Source organism: Onychomys torridus, chromosome 2 (assembly GCF_903995425.1).
Source record: "Onychomys torridus chromosome 2, mOncTor1.1, whole genome shotgun sequence".
NCBI lineage: Eukaryota > Metazoa > Chordata > Mammalia > Rodentia > Cricetidae > Onychomys > Onychomys torridus.
In genome coordinates this window covers 104,382,523-104,403,455 of record NC_050444.1, presented here as the reverse complement: position 1 = coordinate 104,403,455, position 20,933 = coordinate 104,382,523, and the positions used below count along the sequence as shown (strand labels likewise).

The following is a 20,933-nucleotide window of genomic DNA, read 5'->3' as shown; positions in this document are numbered from 1 at the left end:
AATGCTCATCCTGCTGGACAGATCCACCTTTTGTCTTCTTTGCCTCTGGGGCTTGAGAGCTGTTGACTGCAGCAGAGCCCCCAAAACGCAGGCAGCGGCTGCTAGATCAGAGACTGGGAGTTCATACCCTGCCTCTGAGATGCCGGGTGGGCAGGGTGGATGTTGTACTAGCCTTTGGCCCTGTTTCTCTGAGTCCTGAGGTGTGTGTTTGTATAATGTGCCTTTAATGACAAGTGGAATGGTTGAGAATTCACCCCGTTGATTAAGCAAGTTAGGAACATCCATGCAAAAACCGCTGAGTTTATTCTTGGGTGAACAGAGAGCTAGGACATCCCGGGATTAACACTGAACTGTTCCCGAAGTGAGCTTTGTGGCCTGGTGAATAGCAGCTGCAGGGAAGGAAAAAGGAGAAGAGAGATCGGGGAAAGGAGGAAGAGAGGGATTTTAATTTTTTTACCCTTTCTTCCTCCCAAGGAGTCCAAATCACATAACACAGTCCTAGGGGAAAAGGAGATGGGGTCATAGATCACTGTATCAGCAGATATTGTTAATTGTAAAATGCTCATGAAGGGGGATTTTTTTTTTTGAAAGGGTAAGGTGAATCACACCAAAGTACATTATATGCGTGTATGGAAATATCATAAAAACCCATTACTTTGTATAGTTGAATAAGAAGATAAGAAGCTAGATATATATATCATGAGTAGTGACTATGGTCAATGTTAATCAGTTGACAAACATGAGAAGCCATAGGATACCCAAAGAATGAAAAGAAAGTTCTACAGTGCTCTGTGGTGGCGGGGGAACCTCAGGCTGTAACCGGTGGGGTGCTTCTAACACAAGAATACCCGGGAGAGCAGCTCAGGTGACTTAGGAAACACCCAGGAGAGGCCCAGGACGGCCCTCACCTGCTCAGCAGCTGTGTTGGTGGGCTCCATCACTCCCCAAGTTTCTGCCTACTGACAGCTGTCCTCTGGTTCTTCAGCAGGCCACAGAGACTGCTGAGGAAGAGGATGACCAGCCCCTCAGCCTGTCCTGGCCGTCCAACACCCGCAAGCAGGTCACATTCCTGATCGTTCTTCCCATCGTACTCCCGCTCTGGATCACCTTACCGGACGTCCGCAAACCGGTGAGTGAGGCTCTGGTGTGTTCCTCAGTGAGGTGACGCATGCGTGCCTCTCCCCATACCTGCTGAAGCTTCTGTCGCAGTGGTTGTTCGGTGGCTATCAAACGTGAGCCACCCCAGAACTTAAGGGTGTCAAACAACCACCATTTTACTCTGCTCACAGATCCTGTGGGATGGGAACGGAAGTGGGGTGCACTAGAGATGGTTTACGTCCATGTCACGAAGCCTGGCACTCCAGCTGGAAAGACTTGCATGGTTAGGGGTGACTTGTAACTGAGAACTGCGTTCATCTTCTTTGCTAGTGGTTTTTTTTTTTGTTGTTTGTTTTTTTTTTTTGGGGGGGGGGGGTTGGCACCTGGGCAGAGATGGATTGAGGGTAGGCTGTCTATCAGAGCACCCAAACATGGCCTGTCTCTGCACTTTGGTTCCTCAAAACAGGATGGCCCCAGGATAGCCTAATGTCCTACCTCAGAGGTCAGACCTCCAAGAGTGAGCATTCTAACAGCTGAAGGCAGAAGAAGTTGCATGGTCTTTGGTTCCTTGTCTCTGAAGTTATGTAGTGACCATTCAGTTATACTTGAGTGGCCAAAGTACCCATGAACCTGCTGCAATTAAAAGAACATAGTAGCAGCGGGGAGGTGGGGGGTGCGGGCACACCTTTAATCCCAGCATTGAGAGGTAGAGGCAGATGGACCTCTAAGTTTGAGGCCAGCCTGGTCTACAGAGTGAGTTCTAGGACAGCCAGAGATATAGAGAGGGATAATAATAACACAAAATTCATAGTCTCTGGCTTTAAGTTTAGTAACTAAACCAAGGCATGCTTGCTGTACTGCAGTTTTATGTCAATCTGACACAAGCTAAGGTCGTCTGAGAGGAGGGAGCCTCAGTGAAGAAAATGCCTCCATAGGCAAACCTGAAGGGCATTTTCTTAATTAGTGATTGATGGGAGAAGGTCCAGTCTATTGTGGGTGGTGCCACCCCTGGGCTGGTGGTCCTCGGTTCTATAAGAAAGCAGACTAAACAAGCTGTGAAGAATAAGCCAATAATAGCACTTGTCCATGCCTCTGCATCAGCTCCTGCCTCCAGGTTCCTGCCTGGTTTGAGTTCCTTCAGTGATGAACAGGAATGGAAGTGTAAACTGAATGAACCCTTTCCTCCCCAAGGTGCTTCTGGTTGTGGTGTTTCCTCACAGCAGTAGCAACCTGATGAAGACGCTTACATATAACTCAAAGCATGATTTTGCAGAAACAGTTAAAAGAGACTTGAGCCTAAGGCTCCCGAGTCCAGCTCATTTTTATTCCACTACCCTGACTCTGGTACTTTGCTCCCCCATCCTACCTTGTAAGCTAAGCAACCTTGGGAAACTATACTTCTCTGAATTCCATTTTTGTCCACTGTTGATGAAGATTTCTAAGATCTCTAAATTCCTTGCCAGCCATGGCATTCTGTGATTGAGAAAAAGCATAAAGACACCTGCCTCAATACGATATTGCAAACTGAAGGTGACTGACTGTACACCCCAACTTGCCTATGACAGTCTCAGCTTACTATGAGAGCATATTGGCTGGAAGATCAACTATGTGGTCCTCCCTGCACATACAGGAGGCCAAATGAAGTAATTCATGTCAGTAAATACAGGAGCCATTAAGATATTTCCTGGTCATCTTTATTATAGGGAGGTTTTATTAGACTGTTTCTTATGTCAGTTTTCTTTTTGCTCTGTAACACACCATCTCAAACGCAGTTTAAGACAAACTTATTTTGGCCCATGATCCTGAGGATTGGAAGTTAGTGCTATGCTCAGCCAGATAGTTCTCCTGGAAGCAGGTTGCCATAGGAGCGTCTCAGCCGAAACAGCTTGTCTGTGTTCAACACGATCTCTAATCTTTAAGCAGTCTAGTCTGAACTTAGTCACGGGATAGCAAAAGACCAAGAGCTGCAAGAATGAAAACTACAAAACCCTCTTGAGATCTAGTTTGGAATTTGTACTCCGTCATTGCCAGTACATTCCATTGATTGAAGCCGGTCATAAAGCCAGCCGACACCTAAGTGTGGAGAACTAGAGCTCACCTATTGACGACAGGGGCAGAATAATGTCCTGGGTTTTTAGTCCTCCTACAAGCCTTATGTATGTCCACAAAGGCCCCTGGAAGTAATATCAAGGGAGAGGGGAAAGAATAGGAAAATTAACAAACAGACATTTGCGCCTCCTTAGGACCCACCAGCTCTGTCTGCTCCGTGGTTTGTTGTTTTATTTTTTTAATTCTTCATGGAGATGAAAATCCCAAACCTTACCAGTAATTACAGGGAATGCATGATTGTATAGCTCTAGTTCAGATAAATATCACTCCCACTTGTTCTTATTCCCACGTCATTTCTATGCAAATTTTATGGCAATGTTTATTGGATCACGCATACTTTCAGCTCAGATACTAAATAGGAGCTTCACGCTATATAGTTTTCTTAAATTAACAACTTTGTTCAAAAACAGAAAGTGGTAAAGTGTAAACCTTGATGTGAAACATAGCTTTAATGAAAACTGAAAATAACAAACACGACAACACTCAATGCGGATTTTCTCTCGTGGCCTGAGTCGGATGCTCATACAAAGGAGGAGTGTATCTCTTGAGATAGGAAAACATGGTCCATTAGAACTGGGAAGGAACCTGAACACCCAGCTAAGGGTTTGCAGTTTGGGTCATTTATTCATTCACTGAGTATTTATTGATTATCTGGCAGGAGCCATCCATGATGTAGCAAGATGAAGTGATTGTGACCTGGGGAGGTTTAGGGTTTGTTCCATCATAGCCAGCTACTAAGAAGAGAGCCAAGAGTCCTCCACACCAGACATCCACAGTCACTTTGCCTCCCCAGGTATCAGCCTAATCATCTCTTAAAAACTGCAATGAAGACAGTAGTGTACAGTAACAACAGTGATTATTATTGGAGCACTTTTTATGTCTCGGGTGCTTTGCTACACTTTCTGTGTACATGACTCTTCAGAACATTTAGATTTGTATTAGCCCTCCCCTCCGTGTTACAAGTGAAGAAACCAAAACTTAAAGAGGTTAACTAGTTTTTCAAACTTGGGAGCAGAGATTTCAACCCCCATTATCGTAATCCAGTGGCCACACTTTGAATCTTAATAGGGCTGTTGTGGAAAATGTCTCAAAGTGTGTATACTTGAAGGAACAGCAAGATAACTCCGCAGGTAAAGGCAATTGCTAACAAGCCTTGTGGCCTAAATTTGATTCCCAGGACCTACATGGTGGAAGGAGATAACAGACTCCCACAAGTTCTTTTCAGACCTTCATACATGCATGCAAAAACATGCACCTTCCCATTCACACACACACACACACACACACACACACACACACACACACACACACACACACTAAATGAATTAATAAGTAAACAGATAGATGATAACTTTGAAATGATAATTTTCAATGATAAATTTGAAACCAGCCTGGGCTACATAGCAAGACTCCCATCCTTTCCCCCCAAAGTATATTCTTTGAACAAAGTAGATGCTCAGTGACTATTAAATTTAGAACAGAAGTACATGGCCAGTTTGCTCAGGCAGCTATTGTCCAGTGACTTTTTTCAAACCAATATCACACTGCTCTACTAAAAGCTTCTAATGGGAGCATTAGCTGTCAATTAGGTACCTAACCATTACATTGGAAATAAAATGGGCAGCACATGGTCACAATTTGCTCATTTGCTAATTGGTATGAGGCCTATCCTAACAGATGTCAGGATGAGCCACCATTACTGACCATAACCTGATGTGTTAGACCGTGGCTTCCAGGGCTATTTTCTCTCTTCCAATGAGACTGGTAACCTAATACCCGTACAGATGCTCCGCAGCAGTGGTGTCCAGAATGAAACCATGGAGTCCAAACGAGGAGAATGGTCTAGACAAAAGTGAGAGAAGTAATTTCCTGGGTTGTGAGACTGGGCATGACGAGGCAGTTTGACAGAGAAACAATTAGCCAAACTGCTGGTGCATGAAGAGTTGCAACTTCTGAAGCAAGAACGATATGGGAGGCTGAGGAGGCAGATGGCCATACAGCTGGAGCACTGGCCTCTCTCTCCTGGATGCTTTTTTTATTTTCTGATCTTGTGAATAGAGCCTGGCATGATGATGATGGTGTTCACTCTGCCTGTGGCTGGATGTATTTTGAGCAGTTTGGGCCCTATTTTCTTCAGGAAGTGTTGGTAAAACATACATGTTAGGCACACGGGTTGTGTAGTCATCTGACCTGAATTCCATCTCTAGTTGAAGATCTGGATATAGAGTAGGTGCCCAGTCTTTACCTGCTCCTAGTCGATGATGAAGACCTTGAAATTCACTAAGAATATTTGTTTCTAGTGTTTTTTGAATAAGCCTCTAATTCAACATTTGATGGTTTTATGCCTATTAATTATTAACTGGTATCTTAAGAATCATAAGTCTCAAATATTGAATTGGGCAGGTTTTCACTAGTGGAATGATTTGCATTTGGGTCTTCATGTCCTTTGTCTCATCTCTGGCTTTGTCCAATTGGCTAGGAATGTTCAGTGATATGAGGAAATCTTAGTATTTTGAGTCTAACTGACAATGTCATCTCAACAGATATGTAAGGGGGAAATTTAAAATGGATTAAATGAAAATAAACAGTAAGAATATATGTAGTAAGTAAATGAACCTGGAAGTAGAACAACCTGAGAATATGCTCCATGAGGTATTGATGTCTCACCCTAAAGTAGATAATAGTTCTCTGTGCTTCTCATGCCACATTCAGAACCCTAATCTAGTTGATGCTGGAGTAAGGGGTGGCCTTGTGTAGCCAGAGTTGCCCTTCTCTTCCTATGACAGAGCATGACCTGAGAAACTGAAACTTGCATCCCATTTAGAATCCTGAAACAGTGACTCACAATCAGAAGGAAAAAAAGCTAGGAAGTCCAGTCAGTTCAGTGCCCTGCCTGGGCAAGCCTGGCATCTTCTCTGGCTGGAGGAATCTTAGCTTGAGAACCCAATTCCTAGCCTTCGAAATATTTGCTTCGAAAAGCAAAAGTATAGGATCTACTTGGGGCGGGGGGAGTGTTTTTCCCATCACCCACTGAAGTGCTCAGGTCTCCAAGACAACCAGAGTCCTTATTCAAAATACTTTTCTTCTAAGAAAGAGAAGGAACGTAGGGAAGCATTTTAAGGGTGAGTTTTGGCTATGACCTGATGCCCTCTCCCACTTGAGCATGCCCATTTGGTCTTATAGTCATCCCAGAGAATGCCCCCTCCAAGCAACAGTCATTTCAAGAGAGAAAAGATTCGTGTAGAGTCTAAGGGCTGTGTGAATGATAATCAAAAGATTTATTCAACGCTTGTAATTCACAAAGATTGCAAACCTGGTCTGGAACCACAGAGCCTATCTATCATTGTGCTTTAGATTTAAAAGATTGCCACACACAAGTTTCTTTTTTTCTTCCAATGAGCCTTCACATGCCATGGCAGAGTAGCTCTCTGTGATTGGCCCAGACCTGCTCTTCAGGCAGCAGAGACAGCCTCTGTCTACATCAACTGTAGGAGCCATTGCCCTGAACGAGACTGGGAGACATTATCAAAGCACAATGTGTGGGTTTTTTTGCATAAAGAAGCTGTGAGATGAAAAGTGTTGGCTGGAACAGGTGGTGGGCTCTCAAACAGCGTTCTGTTATCTAAGTATGTCCCATGTTTTCCACCAAGGGCATCAGCAGAAACTAGTTCAGTGCAAGCCACGATTTCCCTGGAACGGGATTGAGTAAGAAATCCTGCATGTATTATTTATTTATGTATCCATTCCTTCATTCATTTATTCATTTGTTTGGTCCATGTGGTCAGAGACAACTTGCAGGAGTTGGTTATCTCCTTTCACTACATGGGTTCCAAGGATGGGACATGGGTTGTCTGGCTAGGCAGCAGGCACCTTTACCCACTGGGCTATCTTATTGGCCCTGAAGAACTACATTTAGAAGTGCCTGAATTGTATTGATGATGAGCTAAGGGAACTTGGAGTGTGATCACACTGTACAAGGCCAAGATGGCACGAAGTCCAGTGCTGGGAGCAGAATGGGACTTGTAATGTAGATCGGAGTGGCACACTGGAAAGAACACATTCCCAAGAATGAGGTCTGACCTGCCCCACCCTAGAGGGGATCACCCTGACGGGCATCTCCACCTCTGTCCACTTCAGCTGATGGGTGTGGTTAGTGTCCTGGAGACTAGCCATCACCAGCCATCTGTGGTTGTGGCTTTCCTGATAATTCATGGGACCCTAAGGTGAATTAATCTATTTCCAACCTTCCTAATCCTTCCGATTTTTTTTTTCATGTAATCAGTCACATAAGCGGTTTTGGCATATAGATTACCATGGCACATGGTTTGCCAGCAGTAAATTCTGATGGCCTGATTCGGGTGAACTTGGATGCAAACTAAAAAAGAGATAAAAGGAGGGGGCAAAATGTTTAGCAGAAGGAATAATGGAAAATCCAGAGCTTATAAAAGACAGGAGCAGGGGACATTGGACATCTGGCTACAGGTATGAACAGACACTCTCTCAAGTAACTTCCAGAGTTCAACACAGTGGCACATGTCGTAACATGGGAGGCTGAGGCAGGAAGGTAGAATCTGAGGCCAACCTGGACTACATAATGAGTTCTGGGCCATCTAGGCTATCCTGGGCTATGAGACTCTGTTTCAAAGAAAGAAATGGGGGAAAGGGAAGGAAAACAGGATGGAAGAAGGGAGAGAGAGAGATTTCTTCCCTAGTTCTACAACCATTCAGCTCCCACCAATGTTAATTTCCAAGAATGAATTTTCCTCTCCCAGTTTGATGAGGGGCAGGTAGCGTCTTTTGATGGCTAATCCAACCAAGAAGTAAGAAATGTGAGAGAGATCAAGGCAAAGATGGCTTCAGCTTTGGACTGTTGCTCCACCACAGAGGGCAATGCTGACGCTCTCCCCTCTGGTTGTCTTGCAGGCTTCCAGGAAGTTCTTCCCTATCACATTCTTTGGCTCCATCACTTGGATCGCAGTTTTCTCTTACCTGATGGTGTGGTGGGCACACCAGGTAAGACTGCCTGGTTTGTCTCTGGTCTTGGTTGTCACGTGGCCAGTCAATGTGTTTGCCTTTTGAAACTGTCACAATACTGAGCGTGGTACAGACACGTTACATTTCAGGACTGGGTTTCCCTATTCCCCTATCTCGGTGGTCTGAAATCAAATCAGCATGTGGAGAAATCAAGACAGCTATGTGGAGGAAAGCAAACCTGGCTGCTTCTTGTTATCTGTCATCTAAAGCCAGCCAACCAGGACTGGGAAGAAAGTCAAGATTCTGCCTACCTCGGTGTCTTTATTTTGTCTTGAGCAAGCAACTTAGCATGACTGTCCCTAGCTCTGTGTGTGTGTGTGTGTGTGTGTGTGTGTGTGTGTTATATGCATGTATGCACATACGTGTGTGAGTCTGTATGATAGGCATAACAGAAGTCTTCCATATTCTCCTTTATTGCTCCATAACTTATATGACCTTAAGACAGGGTCTCTCATTAAACCTATATCTTGCCATTTCTCAGCTAGGCTGGCAGGCAGCAAAGCTCCAGTGTTCTTCCTGTTTCTGCCCCAAAGCCCTATGCTGGAGTTCCAGGCCTTTTCTCATGCATTCCTGGGATCTGAAATTAGGTCCTCACACTTGCACAGTAATTGCTCTTTACCCACTGAACCACCTCCCCAACCCTCACCAGCCTTTTAACAATGGTTACTAAGAAAGGTCCTGAAGACAAAATGTTTGTCCTTGAGCTTCAATTACAAATGTAATGATGTCATTTTTGTCACTTTTAACTCAGTGCCACTCATAATGCTGATCCCAAGATAGGATTTCAGTAATTACTGCTTGAAAACTTGAGTGAGTGAGACTTGGGGACTCCTGTTCTCAAAGATGAGAGTGGAAACCATTATTTGTTGAGTGTATACTCCATGCTGGACTATTCACATCCCTTTGTCTTTATACTCTTCTTTTCAATCCTGCACACAGATTCAGATGCTTGAGGGTGAACGATCATTAGCTGCAATATGCACATAAAGGAATTGAGTTTAAAGCTGACAAGAAAAATGACCCAGCAGCCAGGGAGAGTGGCACATGTTTGGAATCCTAGCACTTGGGAGGTTGAGGCAGGAGAATCAGGAACTCGAAGCTAGCCTCATCAGAGACTTGGAAGGTATCCCGGGCTGTAGGAGACTCGCCCATGTCCATAACCACTCCACCATGCTTCTCTTCAGTTTTGGACTCTCCTGTCAGGAGTGGCATTCAGACTCCAAATATCAATGGTGTATCTTTAAATAGTCATTGTGATAGCATTCCCTCTAAGAATTTAAATTATTAAGAACGTATCAAATCAATTGCAGCTTACTTAGGGTGAAAATCATTTAGTCAGCAGGAAGGAGAGCATTTTGCTCAAACTGGGCACTCCCATTGCCCAGGGGAGTCACCATCGTGAGTGGATCTACTCATTTATGCAGCAAGTAGGCACTTGGAGCTACAGCAGGCAGCTTCTTACCCTGTTTCTTCTTACAATTCTTCTTGTCCAAGAAATGTTTTACACAACCCCAGATTTATTGCCCTATAAGACAAATACACAAGTCAAACATTTGCTCATGGTAAATTATAAATTTATTTTAAAAACAATTCTTTGGTGTGTATATAATTTAACGACATATTAAGGATGAAAGCACGTCTGTGTACTCCTCAGAGGGACTTGCTTGTTGTTGCTGCCTGAACAACTAAATCTCAGAATACATGATGCTGCAGGACAGAGTGCATCGTCAGTGTCCTTCAGAGTTGATCATTATTTTATTATTAGAATTGCCTGAGAACACAGCATCATGCAAATATGCAGTACAGGTATGTTTAGGACTACTTCAGAAATGGTTAGAAATCCTGCCCTAATCCCAAGACAGATAGAATTAACTTTTTTCATTGGTTTTATGTATTTGGACAGAAAGGAGCATGCACATGCCACGGCACGCATGTGGGTGTCAGAGGACAACTTCCAGAGTCACTTCTCTCTTTCCAGTGTGTCGGCTCTGGGGATCAGGAGGTCAGGCTTGGTAGCAAGCGCCTTTGCCCACTGCCATTTACCAGCCCCTCATTTAACAATTTTTTTAAAGAAAGTCAAGTCAGCAGCTCAGTCAGAAATTGTATTATTTTTTACGTGTTTCCTAGTGTATATGAAGGTGCAGAGAAGACAGTTTGCTCTGGTTGCTTCTCTTCTTCCACTGTGTGGGTCCTGGAGGTCTAACTCAGGTCACAGGCTTGGTGGCAAGTGTCTCTATCTGCCCTGAGACTTACCTTCTAGTTGGGAGCAGGCAGAGGACTGAGTCTGTTCAACAGACTTGGGAGCAAACTGTCAAAATAAAAGCCTGCTTTTAAGTTACCAGGAACTAAGTTATTACGTACTTATAAATCAAAAGGGAAATTTAGAAATAAGAATTCTAGTCCCTAAAATCATTTATTCCTGTATGTTATTTTACCTATTAAATTATCAAAAAAAATTCTGGATGTCATAAAGTAAGCTATTGGAAAACATTGTCTAAAATGTTTAAGAACAGTAATTCACCAGCTACAGAAAACATATAAGGTTTTTTTTTAAGTCCCCCTAAAAATAAGGTGCTCAAAAAACAAAGGAAATATGTGTGGTAGCTTACAGTCACTATCCTAGAATTAGGAGGCAGAAAAACAGAAGTAAAAGGATCCCAAGTTCAAAACTAGCCTAGGCTACATAGTGAGATGCTATCTCAAAGAAACCATGGCTGGATATATGGCTTAGTGGTAGAGTGCTGGCCTAGCATGACAATGCCCTGAGTTTGATCCCCAGTATAGATAGGTAGATAAATGGAAGGATGGATAGATGAATGGATTGATGGATGGATAGATGGATGGATGGATGGATGGATGGATGGATGGATGGATGGATGGATGGATGTGTGTATGAATGGGTAGATGGGTGGAGATTTTAGCTGAGGCTAGACCAACTGTCCAAACACAAGCAGCAAAGTAGAATACTGCACCTTCTCACTTTTCAATAATGCTGTACTATTTACAAGGGCTTTCCTGAAAACTATCACTTAGCCCATAACCTCCTTGTAAGGTAAGTATTGTTATCCCTACTTGATGGCTAAGAAAGCAGGAGTCAAGACACTATACAGGGAACAATTATCAATTGATCAAGTCCTTAAGGCAGCCCTGGGACCGAGACCCTCTGATTTATTGCTGTTAGTTCTACATAGCTGTTTTGTTGATTTAGTTTCATATTTCTAAACCTGGGTTCACCCAATGCCAAGTTCCCTGTGGAAACAGTAGAGGTTATAGTTGTTTAAGAGTCATAGAAATAATTGGAAATATTAAGAAAAAATCAGGATATTCAATAGTAGATTGAAGGGCCTTGGACTGGCCTTAGGTTCTAAGTCCATTGGCTTTTCAAATGAATCTTGCAGCTCCCCCAACAGTCTTAGAAGACAAAGTATGGTGGCTGGATCTCTACAGCTCTTTATTATCTGAAATAGTCTGTTTAAGCCTCATGTGCATGTCAATTACATCCTGGGTATAGATGTTAAAGTGCATAAACTCCTTCATCAATGACTATGGCTTGCTCTTTTTTATTACATCACCACTTACCCCAAAATAGAGTGGGGGACTCATTAAAAAGAGGTCATGGAGTAATGTTGAGTTCTGTGACTTCCAGCCCTCACTTTTGTCCTTGCTGTGATATCCAGGTCGGAGAGACCATCGGCATTAGTGAAGAGATCATGGGTCTGACCATCTTGGCTGCTGGGACCTCCATCCCTGATCTTATCACCAGTGTCATAGTGGCCAGAAAAGGGCTGGGGGACATGGCCGTGTCCAGCTCTGTTGGAAGCAACATCTTTGACATCACTGTGGGGTGAGTATGGTGTTCTATAAGCATGCACACCAGCTCCACCTCTGTCTTTGTCTTCCTAGAAGCTGTAGAAACATGAGTTGGCTCTCTGAACCCAAAACTCACCCAAGTGCCAATCAAAACTTATGCCTAGAAGCACCATTCCCTTTTACCAGCTGGATTTTGTTTTTAGGGAACTTAATAAAACTAAGTCATCCCTAAACCAGCAGAAACACATACTTACATACATAATGTTCTAGAAAGTAAGAATTTCACTTACATAACTGTACTTACCATGAATTATGAATATACACTGCCCAGGTAGGACTGAGGTACTCTGGTAGTTTCATGGTATTTTTTTTCTACTCTACCAGGTAAGATTGGATTCAAAAGCAGCTTGGGACACACCCAGGCCCAGAATTGACATTCTGTCTCTTTGCTTGGAAAGTGCTGGCAACCCAGGTTTTGTGAAAGACAGAAGATGAGCTATTTCCCTCTAGCTGAGCAAACAGAAATTCTCAGTATGAATCATCTGTAGTGAGCCAGATTGGCAGGGACTCTGTTATCCCTCCCAGTGCATCAAACTTGTCAGAAGTAGTTGACAAGTGACCCTAAATGTCAGCTCCTGAGAAACTTAAGTCACTGAGTCTCTATGCTCCCAGGATGACGGGTCTCTTGATTCTAGAATTGGGAAATTCACTAAAATGCATCCACTCTCTCATTGAACATTTTGAATGTTGTTTTGCCTTTTTCCTTTTTGTTAAGCCAATGTACATATATTTGTCATTGTTCATTTAGTGGTTACAGTTAGTAAGTTAAAACACACAACAGTCATGTAGATTATGTGTTGTCAACCATATTTCTGAATATGGAAACGGGAGAGCACAGAGCTAATGCCGCAGGTAAATAAGGTAGCTAGGATTATAGTTGGGTCTCTGAGGACAAGTACTCTACCCACTGAGGAGCCCCTTCATCTGTCTACAGGAATGTCTGACTTCTCTTTCCAGAGTCTGTTCAAATCCAGGGGCTCCTACTCTTCTAGACTCCGCATATTGTATTCCCATTATGATTCTGTCTTCCTGCCAGTGTGCGAGCCCTTCAAGTATCCCTCTAGTGAACTCAACATAGCCTCTCTCATTGTGTAATCAGGGTAGCATCTGACAACTGCTTCTAGAATGAACAGATAAATGAGTGTGTTTTAGTGGAAGTTGTTCTGAGATAAACTGTATTTGTCAGCCCTACTGCTTACAAATTTTCACTCGCCTGAGTGGGTCCAGTGAGGGAGGAGGATGGAGAATGTCCTATAGTGTAAAAGGAAAAAAGTTTACTACAATTGTAAGTATTCAGATAAACAGATTTGTCATATTTTCCAAAGGTACATACTCTGACAAATTATGACATTCTCTTTGTTCATTGTTACTAAATTGTATATAAATAAGAACAAAGGAAAGCCTCTCATAATCTTCCCTAGTCCTCCTACCAAAAGCCCTTCTTTTTTTTTTTTTTTTTTTTTTTTTTTTTTTTTTTTTTTTTTTTGAGACAGGGTTTTTCTGTGTAGCTTTGCACCTTTCCTGGAACTCACTTTGTAGACCAGGCTGCAGGCTGGCCTCGAACTCACAGAGATCCTCCTGGCTCTGCCTCCCGAATGCTGGGATTAAAGGCGTGCACCACGACCGCCTGGCTAGCCCTTCATTTTTTATCTTCTGCAAAGATTTACTAATTTTTCTTAAAGAATATTCAGTTTTTCTCTCTTGGAGGTCACTTATCTTTTTCAACTTAAAGCCACACGGACCTGGCACAAAGTGGCTTCTCCTAGTAAGCCAGCAGGCCACATGCACCGCTCTGCTCAGTGCTTTTATAGCCCTTGAAACTAACACTGACTCCAGGTGTTTTACCCTGTTGTGTTCCTGGTTAACCAGTGTCTTTCAATGGACCTTTTCTCTTCTTTCTTTGCTTTATGCTATGATAGGTATTTTATAAATACCTTTATATAACACAAATTTTAAAAGGTCTGATAATAAAAAATAAAACCCCGAGCCAGATATTGTGGTGAAAGCTGAAAGATCAGAGAAGCAGAACAAGCCAGCAATGTTCTTACCTCTACGAAATCCTCAGCCTCAAGAGAGAGACTTCATGTTTACTTGTGCCTTATATACCTTTCTGTGTCCTGCCATTTCACTTCCTTCCTAGTCTGGGATTAAAGGTGTGTGCCACCATGCCTGGTTCTGTTCCCAGTGTGGCTTTGAATTCACAGAGATCCAGATGGATCTATGCCTCCCAAATGCTAGGATTAAAGGTATGTGTAGTTAGAGTTTTCCTGCCTGGCCCACAGTCAGGACAAATCTCTCTTACCCGCCAGTCCCACAGTCACTCAGACCCAACCAAGAAAGCACACAGAAACTTATATTGCTTATAAACTGTATGGCCGTGGCAGGCTGCTTGTTATCTACCTTTTCTATCTTAAATTAACCCATTTCTGTTAATCTATACTTTGCCACATGGCGTGTGGCTTACCAGTGTCTTTACATGTTGCTTCTCATGGCGGCGGCTGGCGGTGTCTCTCCAGCCTTCTACGTCCCAGAATTCTCTTCTCTCTTGTCCCGCCTATACTTCCTGCCTGGCCACTGGCCAATCAGAACTTTATTTACACAGAGCGATATCCACAGCAGGTATGTGCCATCACTGCCTGACCTCTATGTCTAATTTAGTGGCTGGCTCTGTCCTCTGATCCCCAGGTGAGCTTTATTGAGGTACACAATATATCACCACACCTATATGTAGAAAATTCTCTTTTAATTATTCCATTAGCATAAATCCCTTAAAGCAGCATTAACAGACTACATACTTTGAATATTTTAAGGGGTGTTGATATATTTTATATATTTCTTTTCAAAAAAAGTCTTTTCCAAAATTTGTTCAATTTTATGTTTTTGTTGTCAGGACACTGAGTGTGTTGTTAACAATATAGTGAGTGTAAAGTTTCTCTGTAGCCAGCATTTTCTTTTGCACATATAAGTAGTATATAAAGGTTTTAGAAGATACATATAGAAATCAATGATGGTCTACCAACCACTCAAAATATGTACATTTTGCGTGATTGAAATTACATTGCTAGTTTGATGTGTGCCATTCATTTTTTAATTAAAATTATATACAAGACTTTGCATTTGATCCCAGCATTTCAATCCATAGATATCATAGGAGGCGTGGAAGCAGGGGGATCAGAAGTTTAGTATTATCCTCGGCCAAATAGCAAGTTCACAGTCAGCCTACATGAGACCCTGACTCAAAAAAAAGAAAAGAAAGAAAGGCTAAATTTAAAATCACATCATGAGTATTTTCCTATTAGCACTATAAGGCTTACAGAGTTTGTTGTTTGGTAGTTTGGTTGTGTGATGGTCTCATGTACCCCAGACTGGCCTCAGACTGCCTATGTAGCAGAGAATGACCTTGAATTCCTGATCCTCCTGCCTCCACATCCCAGGGGCTGGGATTAAGGCACCACGTCTGTCTTAGGCAATGCTGATGAACCCAGGGCATCTTGCATGCTAGGCAAGCACCCTTCCAGCTGCTCGGTAGTCCCGATCCCTAAGCTTGTGATTTTAAATAGCCACATAACATTACACTGGCTTACATACTATCTAACTCATTCCTTATTGCTAGAAATTGTGAAAAGATCCCCAACTTTTTCCTCAAATAAAGCTAAAATGATCACTTTTCTGATTAAAGTTACATTATGCTTGATCAGTGACAATAGAGGAGATAGACCAAGAGGTGTAGGAAATGTTGCTCTCCAGAAAGAGTTTTCACAAACTATCTGAAGCACCACCCCTCAACTTTACCAAAATCAGTTGTGTGTGTGTGTGTGTGTGTGTGTGTGTGTGTGTGTGTGTGTGTGACTGTGGGTTGGTCAGCTCCCTGCCCCTGTGACCAGTTGTGAATGTGTGTATGTGTGTGACTGTGGGTTGGTCACCTCTCTTCCCCTGCAGTCAGTTGTGAATGTGTGTATGTGTGTGACTGTGGGTTGGTCAGCTCCCTGCCCCTGTGACCAGTTGTGAATGTGTGTATGTGTGTGACTGTGGGTTGGTCAGCTCCCTGCCCCTGTGACCAGTTGTGAATGTGTGTATGTGTGTGACTGTGGGTTGGTCACCTCTCTTCCCCTGCAGTCAGTTGTGAGTGTGAGTATGTGTGTGACTGTGGGTTGGTCACCTCTCTTCCCCTGCAGTCAGTTGTGAGTGTGAGTATGTGTGTGACTGTGGGTTGGTCAGCTCCCTGCCCCTGTGACCAGTTATGCATGTGTGTATGTGTGTGACTGTGGGTTGGTCAGCTCCCTGCCCCTGTGACCAGTTATGCATGTGTGTATGTGTGTGACTGTGGGTTGGTCAGCTCCCTGCCCCTGTGACCAGTTATGCATGTGTGTATGTGTGTGACTGTGGGTTGGTCACCTCTCTTCCCCTGCAGTCAGTTGTGAATGTGTGTATGTGTGTGACTGTGGGTTGGTCAGCTCCCTGCCCCTGTGACCAGTTATGCATGTGTGTATGTGTGTGACTGTGGGTTGGTCAGCTCCCTGCCCCTGTGACCAGTTATGCATGTGTGTATGTGTGTGACTGTGGGTTGGTCAGCTCCCTGCCCCCATGACAAATATCTAAACTCTGTCTCCTTGAAGGAGAAATGATTTGACCTATGGCTTCAGAAGTGTCAGCCTGCGGCCTCTCGTCCCTCTTGCTTTTGGCTTTGGGCAGCCAGTGTATCAGAGTGGAAGGGCATGGCAGAAGCAGCCTGTTTACCTCATGGCCAGGTAGCAAAGAAAACAACAGAAACAAAATCACAAAATCCCATTCAAGATCATGATCCCAGTGACCTAGCTCCCTTCCATCCTGCCTCCCAAGAACCTCAGGCTGGAGACCAAACCTTTAATAGACGGCCTTTAGGGGATGCTCAAGATACAACTGTAGTACAGAGTTTAGTGGGGGTGACGTGTTTTGGTTTCCCCCAGCCCAGCAAGATCCACTGAAGTAAGCATCTCCCACCCAGGTTCCTGTGCTGGTCATCTGATGTCAATCACTTGTGCTTTAGCAGAAGCAGCAAAGACCCTAGGGGTCTGCGTGTGCTAGCCCTGGGAATTCAAAAATTCACACACATTTTCTTTCAGACCTATTGGCTGTTTTTAAAATCCTGCTTATGTCCTATTTGCTTTTCCATTAGGAAATTTGGGGTTTCAAAAGGTTACTTCCTCCCCCACATCCCAGAACCATAACTAACCATACTCCAGCCTGTAACTGGCTGCATGCCACAGAGCTGCCTCCAGGTGGCAGCACACCACTGGAACCAGGTCTTTTCGGCCATTTTTTTTTTCTTTTTTCTTTATTAAGAAATTTTCTACTCGCTCCAGTGCTATCCACAGACCCCCCCTCCTCCCTCCTCCCACCCCCCAGCCCTCTTCCCCAATTCACCCTGCATCCCCACATCCCCCAAATCGAGGTCTCCCATGGGGAGTCAGCAGAGCCCAGCACACTGCGCCTAGGCAGGTCTAAGCCCCTTCCCACTGCACCAAGTTCAACCATATTTCTAACCTGTGTGTTCCCAGCAATGGCTCGTCCTGGTATATGTCACAGACATCACTCTGGTTAGCAACAATGGGTGTTGTCAGATGTCAGAGGCCAGTCCAAAGCAAGAAAATCAGTAGGAAATTTTATAATAAAATGTTTTAATTCATCATAAATATAAGACCCTCTTTTGTTTGTTGTTTGTTTGTTTGTTTGTTTGAAACAGTGTCTCACTATGTAGTACTGGCTGTCCTGGAACTCACTCTGTAGACCAGGCTGGCCTCAAAACTCAGAGATCGGCCTGCCTTTGCCTCCTGAGTGCTGGGATTAAAGGCATACACCACTATGCCCAGCCCAAGACCCTTTTTAATAAATGATTGTCAGCATCTTTCCCAGAATAAACTTCAGACTGCCACATTGTACCTTGGTCCCCACCACCATCATGCAACCTCACTGCATCTTAGGCTCTCAAAGAAGTCCTCGCCTCTCTCTCCATTCTGAAGGTTAGATTGTCTTTTCTCCGTTGTCCCCGCCCATTCCTACACCTTTTTTTTGTTGTTGTCCTCTCCTCCTTCATCCCATGCAAATCTGGTTCACCTTTCCAGGGCTGGGAGCACATTGTAATCTCCCCTGGGAAGAAAATAAAAACTGATGTGACTCAAATTCAGACGTCACCTGTAGCAGTCACATCTTTGAGGGAGTCCACCAGAGAACAAACGAGTGAGGAAACTAGTCAAGATTCCAAAGGTCCTCCTGACTTCTTTCAATAGTCTCCTGGGCCAGTCATTTGTCCTAGTGACCCGAAAGACTCACCATCCTAACCCATAGACGGTCATCTTCTCTCACTTCCTCCCCGCGCCTGACTGCTCTCTCTCCTCCCCCTCCTGCCTGCCTTCCTTCCTCTCAGGCTGCCACTGCCCTGGCTCCTCTACACCATCATCCACAGATTCAAGCCAGTGACTGTCAGCAGCAACGGCCTCTTCTGCGCCATCGTCCTCCTCTTCATCATGTTGCTCTTCGTCATCCTCTCTATCGCCCTCTGCAAATGGCGGATGAACAAAATACTGGGCTTCATCATGTTTGGCCTCTACTTCGTGTTCCTGGTGGTCAGCGTCCTCCTGGAAGACAAAGTGCTCGAATGCCCTGTCTCCATCTAGTGGAAAAGCCATATCTTAAACCAACAGCATGGATGGTCCCTCCTGGCTCTGGGTTCCAGGCTCCTTGCTGCCTTGAGAAGAGGCAGCCTGTGCACAGCCTTGGGAGGCAAGTGTCCCTCCTTGGAGAGTTAGAGGAAGGATGGATTCTCATGGGGCCATTCACGTCACAGGCAACTCACCCTTGCCTGCTGAAATGACTCCATGTAAGAGACAAAGAGAACCATCTCTCCATCACCACTGACAGGTACTCCTCGCTGGTCGGAGGTACGTTCATTGTGATGACACAGAAGAGGACAGAGGCCATACATACCTATAAATATAAACATTATAAATATATACACATGAGCATACAAATCCTGCCTGTTTCTGTACTATACCTCTCCTCCTATACCTATAGAGTAATATATAACTGTACACAAACAGAAAGAAAAATTATATATATATATATAAAGACATATATATTTAAGGCAAATGCATCTTTTCAGGGATAGCTCTAGCATATTTATAGTACCTATTTGAAGAGGGGCATCAACCTTCAACCTTCAGTTTGTACTTTGCCTCTCAAGTGCAAAAGGTGACTTAACAGAATCAGTCGGCAAAGCGTTCTTTGCTGTGATCTCCAGGCTGCTTTGGATATACTAAGTTTAGTTTACTATTTTGCAGAGAGGGAGGCTTAATAGAGGGACTCTGTAGCAGCCCCAGTTAGAACCTCTAAAATACTCTCACAAGCCAAACAGAACCCATCTGCACATCCCCACTGGGATGCTTTGACTGAGACCCACGGGATTCCTTAAGACCGGGTGGTAACCAAAGGGGAACTGATGAAGGTTAGGTTGTTTTGTTTTGTTTTGCTTTTTCTTGTATTGCCCCAGCATGCAAGTAGATGATATGAATGAAAAACCAAATTAGTGCTTTTCTAGGACAGCAAAATTATATAAACTGAGCCTATCTTGTTCCAGTGCATGGCCCATTATCATCAAAAGAACAAGGGCGATCTTAGCCATGATTGTCATTTGACATGCTTTAATGCCAAGGGCTCACATCCAGTCCAAAGTCCTGCCAAGAGAGCTGAGATGTGTGCTGAGAAACACCGTCCAGCAGAGGTGCTCAGTGGGAGTTGCCACTGATGGGAACCTAAGGGGGTAGCTCCTTAGAGCATTTCTCAGTGTGGTCACCAAGGGCTGCAGTCTAAGAATCATTCCCAAGAGATCTAAACTAACGGTGGACAGTGCTTGATTGACGCAGTTTGGGTTTGTTTGCAGAGGCATTTACCCATTTACCCCCCCCACCCCCCCCCCGAACAGTTTCCAAGTCCTGTGTCATGAATTCAGTGTAGACCCGTGCAACATCCATGTCCTTCCTCCCTTCATAACCCCATCTGGAGCTCCAGTGTTCCGAGCACACTGGAGACTGTGTTCCACAGTGTCCTTACGCTGCTCTGAAGCAGTCGCTCTGATATAATGGTTTACTGGTTTTGCTCAGCTTCACATGGGACCATCTCATTCAGTGAGTGCCCCCAAGCTCTGTCTGACGTCTTATGTGATTTCTCTGGTTTATTTTGATAGAAAATGAGACTGGTTGATTGCAGCAGGACAAATTAAACTGAAAAAAATATGCAGTTTTTCATTTCCCTAAACCATGCTTTCTCCTTAAAGTCCATTGAAAAAGTGAATGGAGGGTGACCCCTGCATGTAAATCGGCACATGCCATGCATGGAGAATGTCATCATGCATTCAAGTTCTGATCTGTCACCGTGTCTTTTCTGACTATGTTGTGAACATCGTTAAACAAGGGAGGAGAGATGCAGAACTCAAAGCTGAATAAAAAGGTGGGATTGCCAGGCGGTGGTAGCGCACGCCTCTAATCCCAGCACCCGGGAGGCAGAAGCAGGTGGATCTCTGTGAGTTTGAGGCCAGCCCAGTCTACAGAGCTAGTCTTGGACAGGCTCCAAAGCTACAGAGAAACCCTGTCTTCAAAAACAAACAAAAACAAACAAACAAAAAAAAAAAGGTGGGATAACCCAACACCCCAGATCAAATTCAGCATCACCTCCACAAAACCTCCATTCATTTATAGAGCATGGCAAAAGCAGGGAGAGTCAAGCCCAAGACCACTTCACTCATAGGCAAGAGGTACTTCAAAGTGTGAGACCCCAGAGAACATAAGCCA

At 44.0% G+C, this 20,933-nt stretch overlaps 1 protein-coding gene across 7 annotated transcripts in view; it reads left to right on the top strand.

The window, feature by feature from the left end:
• Positions 1–20,649, top strand: part of Slc24a2 (solute carrier family 24 member 2) — a 224,349-nt gene extending 203,700 nt beyond the window's left edge. For 6 of the 7 annotated variants that reach the window (XM_036177993.1, XM_036177998.1, XM_036177992.1 and 3 more), the window contains 4 exons: positions 986–1,129; positions 8,131–8,220; positions 11,919–12,085; positions 18,515–20,649. In XM_036177993.1, the coding sequence (XP_036033886.1) occupies positions 986–1,129; positions 8,131–8,220; positions 11,919–12,085; positions 18,515–18,764 (651 nt within the window). In that variant the 3' untranslated portion in view covers positions 18,765–20,649. The remainder of the gene's footprint in view (positions 1–985; positions 1,130–8,130; positions 8,221–11,918; positions 12,086–18,514) is intronic. The other variant, XM_036177997.1, reaches the window with a different exon arrangement.
• Positions 20,650–20,933: the final 284 nt, after the last annotated feature.